This window comes from Cyrtonyx montezumae, unplaced genomic scaffold (assembly GCF_038088225.1).
Source record: "Cyrtonyx montezumae isolate F1298 unplaced genomic scaffold, pur_monq_1.0 scaffold_3, whole genome shotgun sequence".
NCBI lineage: Eukaryota > Metazoa > Chordata > Aves > Galliformes > Odontophoridae > Cyrtonyx > Cyrtonyx montezumae.
Window position 1 is genome coordinate 20,964,614 of NW_027072034.1, and position 23,340 is coordinate 20,987,953.

General features: G+C 36.6%; 1 protein-coding gene across 1 annotated transcript in view; it reads left to right on the top strand.

Annotated features, from left to right (window-relative positions):
* Positions 1-23,340, top strand: part of GPC6 (glypican 6) — a 730,796-nt gene that overhangs the window by 648,643 nt on the left and 58,813 nt on the right. Inside the window, exons 5-6 of the mRNA XM_065740816.1 lie at positions 15,374-15,504; positions 22,546-22,689. Of these exons, the coding sequence (XP_065596888.1) occupies positions 15,374-15,504; positions 22,546-22,689 (275 nt within the window). The remainder of the gene's footprint in view (positions 1-15,373; positions 15,505-22,545; positions 22,690-23,340) is intronic.

Below are 23,340 nucleotides of genomic sequence, written 5' to 3' on the forward strand. Positions count from 1 at the left end.
GTGTAATCTATAAGTAAATCCATAAAACTACTGGTCAAAGAGGATGCCCTAATAGTAAAAGGATAAATAACTACATAATGACAGCACTTATCTGAGAGACAACATTTTTTCAAACATAAAGCAACCACACACCAGAAAGCCTCAGCTGTATCTTAAATGATAATAAAAATAAAAATCTATATCTAAACGGAACCAAAAAATATCCAGAATAAATGTGTCTTTGGTGGCCTTTGTCCCCATGAATAATTGTTTTGTTGTTAAGTGCATAAAGGATGGAGTTTACCCTTTTCCTTCCCTGTACAGCAGATTGTTTTTCTGATCACATCATTCTGCTGTCACAACCCACTAAGCATTTTCTCAGCCACATAAAGTCTGTCAGGGAGCTGGAATGAATGCAAGCTGGCATGTAACTAGTTACTCCCGACTTCATCTGCATTTATTGTTACACATTATTTTTCTCCATGAAACACACTGGACCATTTAAAACAAGATGAATTTATGGGAACTTTGTTGTTTTAGGAACTAATAATTTTTATACCAAACATTTTCAGAAAGGCTCAAATCTCTTGGCATATCAAGGTATATCTTTACTGTTGATGTTTCCTTTTAAATTTATTTCGTAAATGTGTTCAAAGCTCTCTACTTTCTACGAATAGGATGGTTACTGTAGAGTAACAGTGGTCTAATAATAACAGCAGATGTAGGAAAGGAGTCCAGATGAGAAAGACAAATTGGGCACAATCTCACCCTTGGGTTTGTTTTCACAGTGCCCTAATGCCATTCAGCAAACCTTTTTTTGCCAGTGCTTCACTTCATTGTGCTAGCTTTGACTTTGGTTACAGATTCCAGCACCATGGCAGTCCCCCATTTCTACTTATGCAAAATGGCCTCTCTCCAGTGCGCTGTTCCTACTCATCCATCTGGGAACATTTTTGCCTTCAGTGCACACATCCCACTCTGAAGCTGTTCTAGCTGCTACAAAATGGTCACAGTGACCACAGCCTTTCAACACATGGGGCATGCTCCTGGGTGCAACTAGCTCCTGCAATCACTTCTTTCATCTCTTGCTACAGATCCCAGGATGATGGAGGCCACCTGAGATCTTGAAGTAGATGTTGGCATCAGTATGACTACTTGATGGTAAAAGATAGTAAAATCTGCCTTTAGAGCAATCTGCCTTTGAAAGGTAGCCTTCTCATTCACACAGTCTTTTTAATTGTTCTAGAGTAGAACACATCCAGCTAAAAATGAATACTCATGTGTAAGGGGTTTGGATTCCAGAAAGCTCCATCTGTACTTTACAGGTCTCCCTGCACCTCCCTTAGGGTGAGATTTTGTCCTCGGTGTGGAGATGCAGTCCTTTTTCAGTTAACTTAAACAAGTTGTGTGACTGCACACCAAGCTGGGCAGATACTTTTGTCAAGTTTTCTTCCACTGCTTTCTCTTTCCTAGGCTGTCTCTTGGAAGTTATATTTTTCATACATAAAGACTAAGTCCTCTTTTTCACTCCCTCATGAAGATTTCTGGGCTGTGTCATGCATCCTAGACAGGAGAAAGTGTCCAAGGAGACTCACAAACACCACTGTGTCCCTCATTGCTCCTTCAGACACTATCCATAACATGTCGTAATACCATGAGGGCAAACACTGTTCACTGCATTTTGAAGAACAAATTTATAAACATCTATGGATTTTTACCTTCTACTGAAACATTCATGTTAAAGGGAACCACAGATATGAATTACAGTCAAACTTCAGCATGCTCTTTTTTAAGGGACCACTCATTTCACAGTAAACTGATTTGCCCTCTTCAAATACCTGAAAGGTAATTGCAGTGAGAGTGGGGTTGGTCTCTTCTCAGTGGTGATAGGTCACAGGACAAGGAGAAACGGCCTCTAGTAGTGCCAGCAGAGGTTTAGGTTGAATATCAGGAAAAGCTTTACAGAAAGGATTATTAAGCACTGGAATAGGCTCCCCAGGGAGATGGTTGAGTCACCATCCCTGAATGTGTTTAAAGTCCATTTGGATGTGGTGCTCAGGGACATGATTTAGTGGTGGGTTGTCACACTTAGGGTAATATGGTTAGGTTGTGGTTGGACTTGATGATCTTGAAGATCTTTTCTAACCTGAGCAGTTTTATGATTCTATTCTACTCCTTGATTAGGTAACCTACACTGTACATAGGAAAGAGGGAAGGAAAAGCTCTGTTGAGAGCAGCCCCTGAGAAGTATGCAAAAATATGTTAATTTTTCTGTGTCATCTCTCTCATTTTAAATTAGTGAGATTCCTTCTATCAAAGGAAGGTTCTGCCATTTCAAACATTATCATTTTACATTTGATTGATTGATACTTTTGTGAAACTTCTGCTTTTTTGTATACTATCAAGCAATTGTGGCCTGGGATATGTGAGAAAGCTGAATAAACACATCTGAAATACAGTCACAATAATTTGTTCATGAATAAAAACTCCTCCACACACATTTGCAGAAAAATAATGAAATAAAAAACATTATGCGAGGGGTGTGCTTAATTTGGTGTCTGTTTTTTTATTTTTTTGTTTTGTAAATATGAAGATAAGAATGTTTGAAATAGTAGAAATAAATATTTTTACTCCCTTTTTGGATGATCACCTTTAAAGGACAGACTGGTTCTACTTCTACCCATGCAAATCATCCTTGAAGCAGCAAGTCTAACCTACTTTCCTGAAAGAAAATAAGAACGGTGTCTCTCTGCTTTAGGAAAAAGAGTGTTTCTAGGCTGCTATGAGTATTTTCAAAGCCTTTTGGCACTCCTTTCTGGGCGGGGGAGAAACATAATATTACCAAGTAAATCGTCATTGTTTATGGGGGCTGCTCCAAACATAATGTCTTCTATTTTATTATGTTGGCACATGATGTCAGAAGCAGATGTTGGTGGTATGGCAACAGAGGCTGAACTACCCTGCCAATATTCCATTCCATTTTGTTGCTGTGTGACAGACGGCAGCAGAGGGGCAGTCTGACAGAATGGTGTCTGACATGGAAGTGTATATAAAGAAAAAGTGTGCCATTGAACTCCTCTACGTGAAACAAAAATGGCACCCATTGACATTCATCAACATTTGCTGAACATTTATGGAGACCAAATGGTGGATGTCAGCACAGTTTGGTAGTGGGTGGTACATTTCAGCAGCGGCAACAGCAGCAGTATTTGTCCTCCACTGGTGCAGATATTTATGAGCATAGCATGCAGGCTTTTGTTCATCCCTGGCTAAAATGAACAGCTAATGATGTTGATAGATTTATAAGTGAGATTTTCCTCCATCAAACAGTGTTCATCTGCTCTTTGTTTCCACAGAAAGAAATAGGAGGCGTTACTTTTGGAGCAACCTACATATGCTATTAACTGTTGTGCTTCCTTACAGAAACTGTGGGAAACAGTGAGGACATAAAAGATGTCTTAAAGTTTACATTTACTGGAAGAGGACCCAGTTGACAGGTCTCATGAGGCCTTTTTTTAGTTAATTGGCTTTTGGCAGTGATATCCGCCTGTGTAAAGATTTCCCACCCCAGCAGACTGGATCCAGTATCCAGTACAGCATATCAGTATCAGATGATGTCATTTTTTTCTCATCTTTCTCCTTGAAAAAATATATGATAACCTTAGAAAGCATTTTAGACAATTAGACACTGCTGAATCAATTTTTAAAGCATTGTTTGCTGGCTTTTATTTTCCTCACTTTTGTTCTCTTTTGAAAGCATGAAAAACAATTCCCCCATAGATGCTGTCCTATTTCATTTGAAAAGTATTGTTTTTTCTTCCCCATGCTCTGAGTGAAACCAAAACTGACATAGCTTATTTTGTTAAATAGTAACAATAATATCAACTTAATTACTACCCAGGCCTGTCATGCCAAAACTTGACTATTTCTGTACCAGCACTTGCTTTTTGTGATAGTGGATCTGCGTCTTTGTTCATGTTTATACCTGCATGAATCTAGAACAGTTGCAATGAAATCAGAGTTAGTATCCCAAACACACTGGGATGCTGCACTGGTTATAGCAGAATTTGACCAACGTATGCTGGTTAGCAGAGATGTCAAGTTAAGTGAGTGTGAATTGAGTTTGGGAGCTGCTTGATCACTTCTCTTGAGTAGCAGTCGGTGTCAGAGGAGGAGCGCAGGTGGGAGAGGAAGATGAGACAGAGCTGGGCAGCGGCTCAGTTGCGGATACACAAAACTGACACATATGGGGAGACCATTGAAGTGGGAATCCAGCATGAATGCCTTTGCAATAAGTTAGCACCTGCACCTTAATCCTTAACTAAAAGAGAGTGGATGGAATCTCCCTCCAGAAGTCTCCAGAGATGGCTGCATCTTTTTATTTATCATACAGGGAATCAGAGGACTATTTTTCTAAGTGCTTAAAATAGCAGGAAGAGGTTAAAATTAAAAGCTATGGATAATTGATCCCAAAACATCTCCATACCTCCCTAGTTTCCCCTGTCTGGTTTTATGACATTCAGCAGCCTTATAGGGAAATATAACAAATTGATATTCATAAATCTCTCTTGTATGAAACGGGTTGATAAAATAATTTTTCCAGTTGGAAAATGATGATTTTAGTAAATCAAAATTACTTGAGGGAATATTAATAGGATGGTTCCTTGGCTGCTGGCCTGCAAGTCTTGCCAATGTGCAGCCAGCCAGCAGTCTTTCTGTGAAGAATGTTCCATTCTTAAATTTTTAACCCTCAGTTAAAACAATTTTTTTTCTGCTGTGAAATTTTTAGTGGATACCCATCTTTTATTTTTAGGCCAACTTTGCCTGTGTGTTGTTATTAATATTTATGCTGATTACAACATATCAGTCAGGTGGCCTTGTGCAATGAACATTAGATTTTTATATTAGTTTGACCTTCTCTGGACTGGATGAATATTTTTACTCTTGATCTCCCAATCATTTAAAAGAACAGAACAGAGATCATTTAGAAGAGTTAAAGAGCTCAAGTGCACAATTTTACAACATTGCCCCTATCCTATTGATTAGTTCTGTTCCATCCCAAAAATATTCTTAGTGCAGCTAGGCAACATACAGAACTTGTTCTTTCCTTTCAGGAGGAATGTCGAAACAATAAAGGATAAGTCATACTGACTGTATTGATTTGAGACAACCTTGATGAACACAACCTTTTGAGATTAAAACATTTATCTGGGGGGAGAGGGAAAAAACATTTCATTTGTTACATTGGGTCTTATTGAAAGGCAATGATGTTAGGCATCTAAAAATTCTCTGCATAGTGGCAGGCTTTTAAAGGCAATGAGATAACTGCAGCACATTTCCATATTAATCAATAAAATGAAAGGCAAAAATCAATTTTGTCTGTGCAAGTGTGTGTGACACTTCCCTAAGAGCCATACCATTGGGATGGATAGCTGCCAGCAGAGCTGGCCATAGGTTGATTATTTATGGCAAGGAAAAGCATTAAGTCAGCTTAGTGACAAAGTAGCAGGAAAGATATTATTCATGGGATGTCTATTCAGAAATCTGGCATTGGTACCTGCAAAATGCTATTTCAGATCTTAATGACTATTGTGGTTTCCTACATAAAACGGGAACAAAAAAAATATTTTGGTCAGAAGAATAAAAGGCTGAGTTTACCAAAGGAACTGAGAAATTTAGTTTCGAGACCTTCAAGAACTATGAAACCTGTGATATAGTCTTGGGATTATCAAGGAATAAAGAAATGAATAAACTCTCTAGTTTTATATTCTGCTTCCTTATCCCTGTACTAGAACAAAGCCTCAACACTAAGTCACCATCTCCGTCATACACTGTTTGATAATCTCATCAAGATAGTGGAATGCAAGATTACAAAGTGGATGGTTTTTGAAAGCTTGCATTTATAATTTCTGTTATGCTGTATCCAAAGTGTTATTTCAGTATATTTTTAGGAAATAAACTTGTTCCTTTGGTTCTTCGCTCCTACCTGAGTTATTCCCAATAATTAGTTTGGGCTTTGTGGTCTGATTTTGGAGTAGCATTTTAGGGATTTTTTTGTTTGTTTTTGACATTTGTTCAGGTTATAATAGAGTGATCTAGTGCAAATAAAAAAGATGGTTTTTGAGTGATAATAGTTGTCTCAGAGTCCATTCTTGCCTAAAATATGTTAGAATTTATTTATTTTTCTTATAAAATCACATCACTTGATATCATTTTACTCCTCAGTCACATAGAACTATGAGATTCTTCTTGGGTTTTCTGCAACATCTTTCCTATCCTGAATAGTAAAACTAGTGCACTTTTTCACCTAACAACTTACTCCCATTTCTAGATTACAGATCATTTATGAGTAGGTTACAGCAGCAAAATCTTAAGCATAGAGTCCCATGGAGTCTCTTTAAAAGCTTTTGGAGCAAAATTTATGCCATTCTAAGCTTTCTACCAGCAACTTAGGCTGTAATCTTAACTTTTAGATACCAGAAGTGAATGGAAGCCCAGCATTAAAATCACCAAAAAAAAAAAGTCTGGGTCATGGAAGGATCTGAGTCCATTCTCAGGTGTTTATTTGTTCACACGGTGAACAGAAACCTGTGCCCATTGCATCTTGTATTTTCACTCCACATCCATGCGAAAAAGGTTCCCCAGCTTCCAGAGTATATTTTATAACTTTTAAGCACCTGAGACTGTGATGAGATCCTCTTTGAATCAGTGCTTTTTAGCCTGAGCGAATCCATTTCATTTGGCCTTTCTCTGTTTATCAGGTTTTCCATCACCCAGGTGGCCTTCCACCCTTCTCTAAAGGGTGAAATATGAGAAGACATTTGGCATGGAAAATCTGAATTATAAATAAGTTGTGATGAAGATGAGGAAATCAGCTGAACCAAGAGGTTCAAGGCAATTTTCTGATTTAGAGATTTGTGTCATAAAGGGTATCTTCAAAACAACACAAATTAAATCCTATTTCAAAAGTTTGATTCAGTCTGGACAACATAATACCAGAGAGGTTTTTTAGAGATAAATGAAGAAAACAGCAAAAGGTACAAGGAACTCATTAAAAAAATATTAAACAGTGAAAAAGCAAGCACAGAAAGCTCAGACATAGCTCAAACTAAATGAGAGTATGATAAATATCAACAGGTGTCTGAGGAATACACAAAAAAAGGTTGTACTGTTTAAGATTATATAATATAGTTTATAGGAATAATTCAGTGAAATTAAGCAGCAAAAGCATTATACAATACATGACTGGAAAAATATTCTAATAGGAAGGATAGAGTAGACTGAAATAACTGTAAGAGCACAGGTAGTCTTTCAGCATTAGCAGTGGAATGGATAGAAAGATCATTGAGGACATACTGTCTGTGATCCTACCAACATGAGCACTTATACACAGGACAGTTTTACTAGTGAATAGATATGTTGACTAAGAGATATTAGCCTCTAATTTACCATCTTCAACCATTTGAGCACATCTCATCAAAGGACAGTGAGAAAGATGCATGTTTTTAAAACATCCCAAGATAATTATCTTAAAAGAATTACACAGATGAGTATATATTAATACAATTAAAAGAATGGACTGTAGCAGGAAGCATATGGGAATGTATAAATGAGAGCTATTTTATCTACTAACTACATTTTCTGCAGCTGATGGTAGTACTATTTAAACATCTCTTGGCGTAAGGAAGAAGCAATAAGACAAAGATTTTATAAATGTGCTGCATTTTATTCATTGATTTATGTCAGACATTCAGACAGAGCTCTCAGAAACATTTGGCAGTAACATTTGCTTGAAGTCTGGTTCAGAACATCTTGCATTCAGCTCCCATAGGGTAGTAGAATCATAAAAGCAGGCAAGGATTATCATTTTGCCTGGTCTTTGCTCCTTTCTTTTTGCACATGTGAGAAAATAAGACATCATCTAACAACAGTATATTCAATTATTTAGAGTTGCTTGAAGTTATAGAAAGACAAAGAAGAAAAATGATTTTAATATGTGTGGGGTTTTTTTTCAATACGTGGTGGAAATGTCAATGTAATGCAAAATGCTGAAAAAAATTAGCAAACCTACAGTACAACCTACAAAATTCATTTTGTTGCTATCAGCAACAATAAGATGACATCTGCCTACCAATATCTTTTTCATACATATATTGTACATGATATGAAAGTGATTTTTTGAGCTGTTAAAAGAGAATGTTAGAGAACAACCTGGTGGAAGTGATAAGTTCTCTGCAATTACTGGGTAAAGAAAAAGTTAGCTCATTTGTAACACAGGCAATATTTTTTTCTTTCTTGTGAGAACAATAAGTGATCTGGTCATAAATCAAAATGGCCACATAGCTGGCCAGAAATTTCAAAAAACATATCTGCAGCTTCTTGTAAGTGAAAGTAAACACTGATAATAATTTATCAGATCTGACCAGCTAAACATATTTTTTTCAGTATCCCTTTGTAATTAAATACAGATCAACCTTAATAAATAATTTTATGTTGGTAAGTGAATATCCAAATGGAAAACACTGAGATCCCCTTTATATAGATGAAACATGAGTTTTAATAGAAGTAACTCCTACCTCCTAAAAATAAAAAAATAAGAAGAAATTTTCAGGGGAAGACTGAGGATTTTAATGTTACACATGTGGAGATTAATGATAGTTAGAAGGGAAATCTGTCAATTAAGTCTCATCAGAGTAGAATAGTATAGTGTTCTCATATGAATATTAATGTGAAAAAAGGTAAGGTATATCCTAAGAAAAATACCAGTATTGGCATCACTGCTGTGTTTTACACTGGTTTTCTGAGAAAAGTGCTCTTAGCATCTCGTTAAATGTGACGTGGGGCTTTACTTTCTTCTTCTTGAAATCTCTTTAGTAAATCATAGTGTAGCTGTAACAGGTTTGGCAGAGAATTACACAGATGTCTTTCTGTTGTTATTATATTTCCAAGAACTCAATGTGTACTTACAATTCACTTCTCAATTTTTCTTCTTATTTATTTTATTTCGTTAATTTACCATCCAACACTCCAAAGATTCTATGGACATTAATTATTTTTAGTGTCACAATGGAAAATTGATTGAATTTTACCTACCTAATGCTGTAAATTCAACTCCAACCACTGCCTCTCTCCACCCTTGGACAGAAAGTTGTAAGAGTACTGAATGTGTGGTGCTTAGTAGTCCAGCATATTTACAGTTATATCCTTTTGAAAAACTGCCATTGCCATGCCTAAAGTCATGGTAAACAACATTCAGTTGCTCAGTGTGTTTACAACTTGTCGCTTGAAGTCCACTGGCTCATGTGTAGACAAATCCTTTGAAGCTTCTCAAATAAAATTAATTTTTTCATTTTTTTCACAAAGAACTGTATGAAAAACAACTTCCATTCCTTCATAAATGTCAGATAAAACATACCAAAAAATAGAAACCTCCTGAAATTTCAGATTAGGTTTTTCTCTTTTTTTTTCATTGGAACAAAATGCACCTTACACTTTCGTGGAGGACATGCAATTCAGTAATTTAACACTCTGTCTCCCTGAAGAAAACACGTTTTTAAAGAATTCTTCCACAGGTGCTTTTCTGGATTCCTCCGAGGAAAGCTCAGCCACTGATTAGATCTCTCTGATAATATAATAGTAGGACAACATAGGTGGGCATGAGAGGAAAAATATGATGTCATAACCAAACAATTCAGATTTAAAAAAAAATCCTTATCAGTTCTCTGAGCCTTAAAGGGAACAAGAAGCAAAAGAAGCAAAAAGAAAGTTTCCAATTCTCACATATTCTTGATTATAGGAAGGTAGCAAGAGAAAGAAGACTCTGATAGCTTCTAAAGGAACTTTTTAATTCAGTTTGTTTAAGCTGTTTTGGCTTTTTTTGTTTGTTTGTTTGTTTTTCAATTGTCAGATTTCTCCCAAATCAGTGTGTTCTACTCTTCTCCTTCTGTTTCTCCAATCTGGGATTGGAGTTTTCCAGAAATTTGCCAAGAAGGAAACGTAACACAAACAGGGAGAAAACATTTTTGGTATCAAAATAAGTAAAAAAGACACTGTCTTGATGCAGTTATGCAGTTCATAGGAGACAGAGGCAGATTCTTGTGTATTTATTTTTTATCTATTGTTTTATCCAATCATGTTCAGGGTTTACTAACCTCGTCAATCATGGCCTTCTGCATATATAAGTTAAACAAAACATTACAGCATAGTGATCAGCTGTGTCTTGTTCTTTTCATTAAAATTGGACCTATAAACTACTTTAAAAAATTTAAACTCTAAGAAAAATCTGAAAAGTAAGAAGAAAATTTCTGTTGAATCTCATATGTTGCTTAGAATGAAGCAATGTGTTTCTAAGACTCACTATCAAAAACCTGTGTTACTTGTTTGCATGGATAAGTTAGTGCAAAAGCATTTAGAGCTGCTGTGTACAGACAGCAGAGACAGACCAGATCAGACACAGTCATCACACTCCGAGATTTTGGTTCTTGGGTTTTTTCACTGTATCAGGGAGATGCCCACTCCTGAGAAGCTGTGACACTTACAGAGAGTCACGTGCCATACACTCCGCACCTTCTCAGGACTGTTTTGCAAGCCCATGTCCTTCAGCAAGCAATTAGTTGAGGGGGGTTGTTTCCAAGTTTCTAACCAAGGTTCAAACCTGTGAAGCAAGAATGACTTAAACTATGTTCTTGAATGACTGTAGATAGATGCCAGCTTTTTGTCAAGGGCTGTAGTACATGGTGAAGGAAGATGTATTTTGAAATACGCAAGGTAAAATCAGAGGATTCATATAATTACACAACACTGTCTATGTTTATTAAAAAAAAAAAGGCAGTCAATTAATCTATCATTTTTCATTTATTACACAAACAGAAATTAAATTCTTGCTAACACCTGAGCTGACTGACAAATTATTAAACAGAAACCTATGAGTCCTACTGAACTGAATTATGCTTTATTTGAGTTCAAGGGTCTGTTCTTGACAATTCAGATTCTCAAACTGAGACCTATATATTTTCCTGACTTCATTTGGAAAGCTTTCCATCTTCTCCTATAATAATACAACAATTTTAGGAGGAAAAAAGAGACTTGGGACAGAACACTGTACATATATTTTTATATGATTATAAATTTGAAGAGCTACAAAAGAATCATTACACCTTTTTTAATGACTTCTCATAGCTCTCAGACGATTAAATTTCATTTGATTTTCATTAATTCAACCTAACAGGTTATATTTAATTAAATTGTTGAGAATACGTTGTGTATGTATATTTTAAGTATTCATACAGAATTGTGCAAGTGAATAAAAAGGTCTAGGAACAGAGTTAGGGTTATGGCTAGCAAATAAAAAGATAAAACCTAATCAGTTGAGGGAATTTCTTTTCTGAAAGAGTGGTCAGGCACTGGAATGGCCTGCCTAGGGAGGTGGTTGAGGCACCATCCCTAGCGCTGTTCAAGAAGCGTTTAGATGAGGTGCTAAAGGACTTAATTTAGTAGCTGGGTAGAGATAGTGATAGGAGGATGGTTGGACTAGATGATCTTATAGGTCCTTTCCAACCTTATGAACTTATGAACTTATGAATATTTTCAAAATGAGGAATCCATCTAAAGAAAACACGCTGTTTTTTCCTAGAGAGAAATGTTAAGAAAATTCAGCCTGAATCTTAGTTGGAGAGCTAGCTCACAAATTCAGTAGAGGCTACTGCAATAGTGATTATGTTTCCAGGAGGCTTGAATACTCTCAATAGCATGATTTCCTCATTCTTCAAAGCTTCCTTAAGACTAGGTCTGTCAGATATCACCCAGATAGGTTTGACTTAATATTAGGGATAACAGTGGTTAGAGAAAAGATAGTAGGAAGAATTCAGTCAGACAAAGACTGAGACAATAATTTTGCACTTCATGGAAATGTCACTTACTCGTCTTCTTTTTCCCAGCTGAGCTGATACTCCTCCCAGAAGACAGGAGTAACTTATCAGTCCAGCCACCAATAAATCATCTATAACTCCACACATCTTATTGAAACCAAAAACATCTCTTTTCACTTTGTACAAGAGCCTACCTAAATTTTGCAATCACCCAGGGCTTCCAGCCTGAGATGGGCCCTAAATTGTGCCTTCAAGTCCGTCAAGTAGCATAGCTACTTGAATGAGCCTCTAAAATAATGTTGGACAAATCTATTTTACCTTAGACCTTCAAACGTTTTTCTCTTTTCTTTTCTTTTCTTTTCTTTTCTTTTCTTTTCTTTTCTTTTCTTTTCTTTTCTTTTCTTTTCTTTTCTTTTCTTTTCTTTTCTTTTCTTTTCTTTTCTTTTCTTTTCTTTTCTTTTCTTTTCCTTTTCTTTTCTTTTCTTTTCTTTTCTTTTCTTTTCTTTTCTTTTCTTTTCTTTTCTTTTCTTTTCTTTTCTTTTCTTTTCTTTTTTTCTTTTCTTTCTTTTCTCTTTTCTTTTCTTTTTTTCTTTTCTTTTCTCTTCTTTTCTTTTCTTTTCTTTTCTTTTCTTTTCTTTTCTTTTCTTTTCTTTTCTTTTCTTTTCTTTTCTTTTCTTTTCTTTTCTTTTCTTTTCTTTTCTTTTCTTTTCTTTTCTTTTCTTTTCTTTTCTTTTCTTTTCTTTTCTTTTCTTTTCTTTTTTCTTTGCCTCTCTTCTCCTCTCCTCTCCTCTCCTCTCCTCTCCTCTCCTCTCCTCTCCTCTCCTCTCCTCTCCTCTCCTCTCCTCTCCTCTCCTCTCCTCTCCTCTCCTCTCCTCTCCTCTCCTCTCCTCTCCTCTCCTCTCCTCTCCTCTCCTCTCCTCTCCTCTCCTCTCCTCTCCTTTGCTTTTCTCATGTGGCTATAGCCCATGTGATTGGAACATGAACTTGAACCCAAGCTCTTAAAGCAACTGTCAGATGTGTGACCAGAAGATATCTAACAAGGAAGTTCGACACAGCAAAAGGCTCACAGAAATCTCTTGACAGCCAGGAATTAACCACATTCCTCAGTCTCTACCTATTTCCATTACGAAGACTAAGGCTGCTATTATAATGCAAAAACTAAGGTTATGAATTTAGTTAATATTCAGAAAACAGAAGCTGGTGCACTAGATGTTTTTTTTTTCTAAAGACACCAAATGTCTAACCAAAGAATAGACCTTAGTTTCTATCTTTTAGTACTATTCATCTTGAAGTCGATGGCACTTTGCTTGAGGTAAGGTTGTTCTGACAGTTGAAGATGTGATTCTTGTTCAGTCAAGGATGATACATTTTTCTGTCACACAGATGAAATTCCTTTTCAAGATTTAATTCAGAACTAGCAAGCCTTATCATCAGAAGAAACAGTAAGTGAATTAATGCTACCACTTGTTCTCATGAAGGATCTCCTGCTCTATTCTCATACCAGAGGTAATCTATTTACTGACCTACATTTCAATACAGCCCCTTATCTCAAACACGTACTTGAGCTCAACACCAGACTTGTTCATCTTGTTTGTTTTCACATTAAACCATGTCAGAGTAAAGAAATACCTGTACCTAAATTAAGCTGTGAGCTACTCCTGTAATAAATAAATAAATAACAATTATTTTATGCATAAACTCCAGTCTTAAAACAAAGCCCAAGCCTCCAGAATCCAGTCACCAAGACTTTTGCCAGAACACTGCTTACCAGTAGCTTTGGCAGCTAGGATTTAGGCTGATCTACTTGTTAATTTCAAAGGTATAAATGTTTTATACGAGACATTCTAAATTTGTGGGGAACAAAGCCCTTTACACTAGACCATATTTTCATCTGTGGAAAAATTAAATAAATACATGTGCAGGTATATATATATGTGTGTATGTGCCTATAAATGTATATATGGTTGTATAAACTATATATATAAACTATAATATATAAACTATTTTGGTTCGTCTATCAGAGTTAGATGCTGTTTTCAGTGAGCATCCCTTTGAAAAGGGTTTAAACTAAAGCATTTTAAAATAACAGACTGTCAAAATAACATCTCTGTTTGAAACTGAATTGCTATCATCTCATCATTTCTCACAGTTGGTGACAAGTATAATACACCCCACTCCAAACAAGAGACATTCCCCTCTTACTAGCCTTAAAGTAGAATGACATAATAGTCCTGAAATTACAAAAATGCTTAGGGAAAAGAAGTTAATTTAAATTTCAGTGGGCTATTAAGACATGCACTGACTGCATATAAACTCTTAACATACTGTAACCCTCAAGTCAGGCTGTGCGTGGTTGTTCACTTCTCAGCTACTCATGTGAGACACCAACTTCTTCCCTACATCCACAGATGCACGCTTCTGTGGGAAGGAAGGTGACAGCCTTCTTTCCAGCAGACAGGAAAAGAGCCCCAGGACTCTGCAGCCAAGTGCAGGGATAGCACTGACATCAGAGTGATGGGGCATTCCGTGTCTCTTGGCATATCTTTGCAAAATTGGTACTTACTGCAGCAAAGAACAAGTGAGGTCTGTTTTAAGAGGAAGCCTGGTTAGTACGTTTTGAAGCCTAAGACTGAGGAATAAAACAGAGAATATGAGAAGGTTTTTGTCTATTGTGTTAATATTGCTTGTGGGCACTGTTTAAATGTACATCGATTCTGGAAGTCTTACTTGCTTACATATGAGAGGGAAGAAATATGTTGCTCAAAGTACAGTATAAATGCAATATATCAGACTGCAGAAACTGTGATAAATCTGTGTCTGTGTGTCAATGGACATGAGATATGGAAAACTTTTATTAATTTCTTTTCAGTTGCTTTGTTTTTCCTTGTTAGTAAACTCTATGAACTAAAGATTTTTTGAGAGGGTCTCAAAAGCAAATTAAGTAAACAATTCCTTTTAAATTCAAAAACAAACAAAGAATATATCTTCCTGCATAAACCTTTCAAATTCAGTTTGAAATGTAGCAGGGTGAATGTAGCTTATACCTATATACTATGGCAGAAATCCAATATTCATCTGTTGTATATATTGAGAGAAAATTAGATCATTAAGGTCTGAAAGAACAGCTGCTTTAATTATAACACCCTGATATATCATATCAAAGATTTCATCATCTCACACAAAGAACATACACCAGGGATTTATTTCTATTTCCCGTTTCTTCTTGGGACAGAGAACACGAGTGTGCTCCAGAGCACTAGCTGCTTCAAGTTGTGCAGTGCTGTGTAAAATAAATGCACCCCAAGCTCAATAATGCTACAGCAACGTATATTAATCTAACTTTTACAGTCCTACTCGTCTTCCTTCGGTGGTGGTGAAAGGGGAGGTATTTCTGCTGTCCGGGGTGCTGTACTGCAGGCAGGTTCCCCACTGTCACATATCCCCACACCGCTGCCCAGCATTCGGTCTGCCTGAGGCACCTGAAGGTACCCCTTCTTTAAGGGAATGGCTGCTTTGTGTTTTAACAGATGCTATGCTTCTGGTAGCGGAGAGATTAGAGGGACCATTCAACATTGAATCAGTCATGGATCCTATTGATGTCAAGATTTCTGAAGCCATCATGAACATGCAAGAAAACAGCATGCAGGTGTCGGCAAAGGTACTGTGTGGGTCACGCCTTCTCTGTTGCTCACTATCACAAGGAGGAGAAAAAACTTGTCCAGCACTTCTGGAGCCTAGGCCTTAAGAGAGGTTGTCCAGACAATAGAAATTACATTTGTTCATTCAACAGTTCAACATGCTGCTTTTCAATCCTTCGTCTAGTTAAACAAGCCAGAAGTTTTTTAAAATGGAGCCACAGGGAGAAAAGTACCATTTAGCAAACTTCAAATTAATAGATGCAAGAACTCTGGGGAAAACATACTGCTAAAAATTAGTGGTAACTGTGAGTAATATTCTGCAGAGCACACTTGGTAACTTCTGCTTGTGTCTTATCTGCGACTCCCCATATTAACATCCACACACATTTTGATCTGTTTAGGTCAGACTGAAGCACAATATGTTTGAGGTGAATAGAAAATGATCCATTTAACCTCCTTTAATAGCCTCTCTAGGGAAATATCATTACATTGGACAGCCTCTGATTAGCAGACCTCAGTTTGATGGAGTTTTGTCTGGATTCTGACATAAAGATAAACAGAGTTAATGATACCAGCGTCCTCCTTTCCATTTTTAGTGTGTCTGTGTACACAGATCACTGCTACCTCTGAACTCTTCGTTAATAAGGTCCTTTGAATTCAGTAGCAAGGGTTGTTGAGCCAGCCGTCACCAATTAATGTCTTTTCTTAATATGCATCAGTGCACTGCAGTTCAAAAAACTGAAAGTCAATAGTTTGCCAGGCTCTCTGCATGAGGAGTTTCCAACCCCATGGATTTCTCAGCAGCCAGTTAGGTGCTGGTGAGACAGCTACCTGAGTCAGTGAGTTTCCATTGCTTGCAAAGAAGCTGCCATAGATGGGAAAATTGTGGGGATAAAAGGCAGGAGGCTGAGGTTAACATTCTTCCTGCCAGTCCAAAATTAGATGATTTTAGAGGCCCAGTGCTGTAGGATTAAAAAGATTTCCTTCAAGATGCTATTACTTTCAACTTCCCTGAAGTTACTTCGATTTTAAAAGCAGTCTACATCCTGCACAACGAGACTTTGTTCTGGCTGCAGTGATCAATGAGTTTATCAGCCAGACATTTGGGGAATCAAAGGCCAGCTTCAGAAAACTCAGACCTTACCTCAGAAAAGAAACAGAAAATATTTTTACTGAAAGCTGACCAAAAGCTCAGGTGTATTTCCTTTTCACTTACTCTGATCTCACAGTATTTCTGCTAGTCAGGAAGCTGCATTCCCTGCCATAATCCAGTGACATCACCTTGGCACAAGCTCATCTCACTACTCATTTGCAATAGAGCAGGCTGTCTGTCGTATCCCTCAGAAATATTTTATTTGCTGTAAAGGTTAATAAATCACTGAAATTCCATTTGCACTCTAAAGTTTTTCTTCTAAAAGAAGTCTAATCCAATAATTTTTCAAAACTATATCAGTGAAATTTATTTCATTGTATTTTCACTGATAACTGAGCTGGCTTTGCTTGAAGGGCTTTTGAATTTTCTGTGTAGATCGTTATTCTTCAGAAATGCATTTCCCTGTTTTCCTCAGTTATATCCCTCTTTTCTCATGCCCTAACATATGGCAGTGTTCTATTATTTAAGTATGAGAGAGCAAAGTCTTTGGGTTCAGTTCTGTGATCTTCTGTGTCTGTCGTGTCAAATCTATAGAGATGAATGAGCAGATTTTGCACCATTCATCTATTGTCTAATTTTTCCCCCTTATACACACTGACCACTCAGATCTTCACTGAAAATGACAGATACCTTGCCAGATGCAATGGGGTGCACAGAATGCAATTGCAGATCTAATGTAGGAGAAAAGCCATGCTTGTCAAATACTCTGAGACTCTGCTCAGAAAGCTTCAGGCAGGGTGTTGAAATCACACTATTTTCTCTTTCTTCAAACAATTTCGTTCCTTGCATTTGACTGTATCTACTGAAAATGTGGTGACTGGGAATCACAGCCTTTTTTCCACAAGTCAGTCAGCGCATTTTCACAATGGGAAAATGATGATGCACTAATGTCATGCCTGCAACAGCCACATACACACAGATTATTCTTCACCATTGACATGCAGGTTTTTCTAACTGAAAACTTGGCTGATGTCTGGAAAGAGGCTCTATACTTTGTTCAGTAGCACTTAGGGCCATTTTTGTATTGCTTCTCTCTTCAAAGGAATGAGAAAAATTACAACAAACACTAGGTTTTTTTTTTCCCAAGGAATTCACTAATCTCATTCCCTTTTGAGGCAGAAGACCCAGAAAATGCTTAAAGTAGTATCCATCCCTCTCCTGTTTCAAATATTTCTGTAAACTTCTCTGTTCCAAAAATCATTCCCATTAAACTGCACTATTCTTGTGTTTGTGTTGTAAGACAAGTTTTGTATTATACCATCTGTAATTTTATATTGAAATTTATTTGAGAAAAAGATGTTTGGTATAATGCATTGATTGCACATTCCTGTGCATAGAAAAGCAAAATTTAGTGATAAACATTGTATGCTTTTCAATATAATAATTGTGTTACAATATGCATAATCTATTCAGAACGATTTTTCTGATAAATAGTCTTCATGGTTACAGTTATACTGATAAATAAAAGGGGGGCTAAGGAGCAGGGCCTGACCTTGAGGCCAGGGTGTCACAGACCAATTCATTTCTATACTGCTGAGACCTACATTCTTTGAGGTTGGTTCATTCAGCAAAAAACTAGTAGGAGCAGTCCAAGAAAAAGCCAATGACCTAACAGTTAATCAGTGCAGACAGTCAGAGCTTATTGCTGGAGTTCACTTCTTGTCTTTCATTTCCTTAGAAGAGACAAACCCTCTGTCTTTCACTCTTGATGGGTGCACGCCAATACTGAAGCAGAATTATAGAGGTGCCACATGTACCTCCTCTGTCTTTGTACTTCTGATCAAGGACATACAGGCTCAGCCATACCCCAGTATCTGTCACTGCATAAAATGGAGCTTCTCTGTACCTAGGCCATTGACTTTTCTTGTTTGTAAGCTGACTGTACTTGACTCTTTCACCACAGATCACATTAACCAGGTACTATTATTATGCTAAAATCTTCCAATTCATCCTGAGGCTGGAATCTGTTTTCTTGATATTTCTCTGCAGTTTATTTTCAGCACTGACTGTTTAGAAAGTCTGACCACAGATCTCTAAGCTTCATGCGCTGCTCACCTTGTATGGCTGTCGTGTCCCTGAACAACAGCCCCAGTAGGTCTTTATTTTGCCTCAGGGAAAGTCACATACCTGACAACTGCAATATTTGGAGATGCTTTTCAGAAAGTCACAATGGTTTACAAAGTCAAACCCCTAGGCCCTCTGCAAGAGAAATCTACATGCACTGACTCAGACCTGAGGGTCCCTTTCCAGAAATATGCAAGAACTGAAGATCCTCACAACCAATTTCCATAGCCTCATCATCTAACACTTGCAGCCGTACTGGCAGAGTACCTTCTGTAAAACATCCTCGCAGAGTGAAAAAAAAATATCAATCTAGGCTGTCTGTATGTTTTAAAAGTAGGCTTAGCTACCTGAGTCTACGCAGACTCCAGTAGTCTCTAAGGGCAATGTCTGGTGATTATCAGGTTGCAATAGAGTGACCATACAAACACAAGGAAGGATTTCTTTACTGTGAGGTTGACAGAGCACTGACTGGAACAGGGTGCCCAGAGGTTGTTGTGTCTCCTTCTCTGGAAACATCAGGACCTACCTGGACACTTTCCTGTGTAACCTGCTCTAGGGAACCTGTTTTAGAAGTGGAGTTAGACTGGATTATCTCCAGAGATCCTTTCCAACCCCCTACAATTCTGAGTGATCTTGTGTTTCTCCTGATAATGTCTGAGACATCTTATCCTCCTTACTGAAATCTCTGTCATTAGGTAGTGATACATCTTTATTATTTGAACATAGAAGTGGTAAAATTAGTTAACTTATATATCATTACTCATGGCTCAGCTCATATTCAAAATATAGTCATAGCAGACATATGCTTAACTCTTAGCGTCCTATTTCCTGACAATATTCAGGGAGTTATCAAATATCTATGATCTTTTCAATCCTGGCCTAAAGAAACATGCTTGACATTCTTCACAAACTTCACATAAGGCTGACAGTAACTTTTCCTTTCTTTTCTGCTTGAAGTTAAAGAGCAAATCCTACAGCTGTTCCATTTCAATAATAAGAATATTTAGTATCTGACTTCTTCAGAGATTGCTTGTTTACAAGAAATGGAAGAAAACTTGCAAAGCAGCAGAAAAGTGCTGCAATTCCTCAAAATATAGAATATTCCCAGTTTTGTTGTATCAACATAGTTTTGTCTTCATTGCTCCCCAAAACACAACATACATTGGACCATTTTCCACATTTTAAAACATCTGGTTTTATACAGATATGTTTGGCTGCTCTAAGTGTTATTTGGATACCATGCCAAGATTTTTGTTCTTCCTTAAAGGCTATCCCCATAGCTGAGTCTCCCATTAGCGAGTCTTAAATCTACTTTTATCTAAGTTGATGGATGTGCCATTTTAACCTATAGATGTAAGTCCCTTTTTGGCAATTACTTCAGCTAAAAGGATGAATGAGCTCCATGACATAGCAGACTACCTCTGTATTATTTATAAGGAGGAAATCTTCATAAAACTACTTGTCCAACTTTCTTTTTAAAATAGCCATAGAGTTTTGTATTAACAAAACCTCTTCATTTATCTGTGTTCTTTCCAGAGCCCTGTACTTTAAGAATATAATGGCACTTCAGGAAAAAAATCAATACTGTTCTATCTGAAGATGAGAGAGTCAATGGAGCAGACTCATATGGAGACACTCAATAGGAAACACTGAGTACTAGTATGTCTAAATATGACTCAAAGCTTCATAGGTTCACAAATTCTTTCTGCTGGGATTCAAAATAGTGACTTCTCCTAGAAAAAGAACTCCTTTTTTTTACAATATGTACTCACTCATCCTGAAGTAGGTACCTCTATTTAGTGAGTTCAATAGAATTAATCCTTCACTGGCTCCTCTGATTCGATCGCATGGCTTCATTCATATCCCTGACCACAGAGGTTTTCTGCTCTCTGTGGCACCTTAGGATGTATCATATGAGCTTCAGCTGCAGTTCAGAGGGGAATGGTCTCTCATGGGTCTTGTGTTAAAACAGTCTCAACAGATGCCCCAGATATCTTAAGATATCACAGATGATTATAAATGCTAATGTGAAAGCAACCAAAGGGAGCTTTTCATCTCCACCGCCTAAGATGGGAACTTAGATATTTAGCTCAAATATAGACACCTACATACATGCACCTACATTTTGGTTTCTTAATTTCAAACTGAATTGCTTTTCTAAATTCAGATGTAGTGGACAGCATCAATTATATATAAAGTGCATTTTTTTGAAGAGTGGATTTATGCTGCTTGTTCACAGCATGTGTAATGGAACTTCAGCATATTTTCTCATAAATTGTTCTGAACAGCTCTGTGAAGTACTTAATGTGCTTCTTCTTAGGGAGCATTTGTTAATTTCAGGTATCAGCTTTACATTTTCTGTCTTGTCAGTTAATACCTGGATGCAAATTAGAAAATGTGGTTTTTGCACTCAAAATTTAGTTACAGATCATTGCATCCTTACTGCATTTTTGCCAGGCCATTTAAAAACTAAATGATTTCTTCTTCCACAATCTAAAAATTGATATCTAATTTCTACTTCTGTTGTCTGGCTGTAAATAATTTCATTCATACGAAACTACTTACTACAACTATGAAATGAAATGCCATCATATCCGTGTTATCTTTTCCTGTTTGTCACAAGAAAAATTAAATTATGCAGACTTGTAGCTACTCCACATGATCATACAGGTAGCCTAACACACTTCCTGAAAGTTAAGGAGAAGATTCAGTGCCCACACTTTCCTCTGAGAGTCATGCTGCATGTTTTGCATAATTGCCATTTGTCTCTGTAAGCAAATAACCTGATTTAGTTTACCAAGAGGGATTTCATAAATATCTAAAAAACAGTTATGATTTCATGTGTAAGTTATCAGCAGTCAGAAGAAATATGTAAAGTTTTCCCAGCATATACATTCATCATTTCAAAAAATAGTTTATGTCAGGAATTAGGATTTTGTAAAAAGCAGCTTACAATAAATGATTTTTAATCATTTAAAAAGAAATTTTAATTTCTTTTTCATCTGAATGGTAGCAAAATGCTAAAACAGTCAAACTGTAACAAAAAAGAAGGGCTACTCCAGAACTGAAAAAGATGACATGAAGACAAACACTAGGATCCTATTTTGTCAAAGACCTTAAAACGTTATTGCATGAATATTCTACCTCCTTTCAGTTGACTGGCTTCTGTGTGAGTTCCTCTGGGATAAACACTTTATATTCATAGTCAAATTTGTCTTCTATCCACATTAGCTTGCACAAGGTATATGCTACTGAAACTTTTTTCCAAATGAGAGAATATGAAAAATCTCATAACTCTGAACATTGGTTTTATACCTAGAAAACAAACACACTGCCAGATAACCATTCTCACAGTTGCCCACTAAACACAGCATCTCTCATATCAGGCCAGCTGAGGAATAAGAAACTAATCTAGTCGTAAGATCATCACTGACCTTTTCTTTGAGACTACAAACAAAACTACAAGATATGAAAAACTACCATGTCAAGAATCATTATGAATTATCTGTGATTTTGTGTAAATATCATGTTTAACAGAAGTTGAAGCAATTATTAAAGTCCTGCCACAAAGGACACATTTGTACTTTCAAGTGTTAACTTCTTAGAATATTCTATCACCTTCAGGAATTAGGTGTTTTATAGGGACCCTACATGTTTTTATATCTTCACTGAGTAATTTATAATGTTTAATTTTTAATCAGATTTTTGAGAAAGTGCTCTATTCACTACTATCAAAATGTCAGTGAAATAGGAAGTTTCAAATATATGAGAGTAAAAAGAGGATGTAAAACACCAGCCTCCCTCTTTTTTACGGCTGTCATGCAACCTATAATGTCTTTTGCAGGTTTTCCAAGGATGTGGTCAGCCTAAACCAGCACCTGCCCTGAGATCTTCCCGTTCGGTCCCTGAAAACTTCAACACACGGTTTAGACCATATAACCCAGAGGAGCGACCTACTACTGCTGCTGGCACAAGTTTGGATAGGCTGGTAAGGCAAAATGTACTCCATTCTTCAATAAGTAGAAATGATTTGGTAATACAGTAGAAGAATGATAATCTCCTGACATGTTTTTTTAATAATTTCATAATCACTGCATATAGTTTCTATGCCAACTGTTCTGGCATTCAATAAATCTTTTTTCCCCCATTGGAAATACTACAGAATTGCATTCTAGGAGAACAATATGACTCACTTTTTATGTATTAGAAAGGTTAGAAGAGAATAAATTCTTTCCCGCAAGCCAAAATTTAGTAGAGCCAAAAAAGGTACTTTGCAATATGAAATACCTTTGAAAAGTAATCTATGATGATATTTTATTTTATATTTTATTAAAATATTTAAAATATTTAATAATTTTTAGCAATTCGTTCAAGACTTGCAAAGGCACATTGATTTGTTCCACTTCTTTATTTAACAATGAAATAACTTCTTTATTTCCATCAGTCTCAGAAATTGACTTTTATCAGCTTAAACATGAGTGATAATTAATCTTGCTTTATTTATTCAATCATTTCAAAAACAAGACTTTAACACCAGATTATTTTCTCCACTACCAGTCATCAGATTTCCATTTCAGATAATGATGTTCCTACTATTTATACATATAAAGATTTATAGTAAACTAATTACTATAGCTTC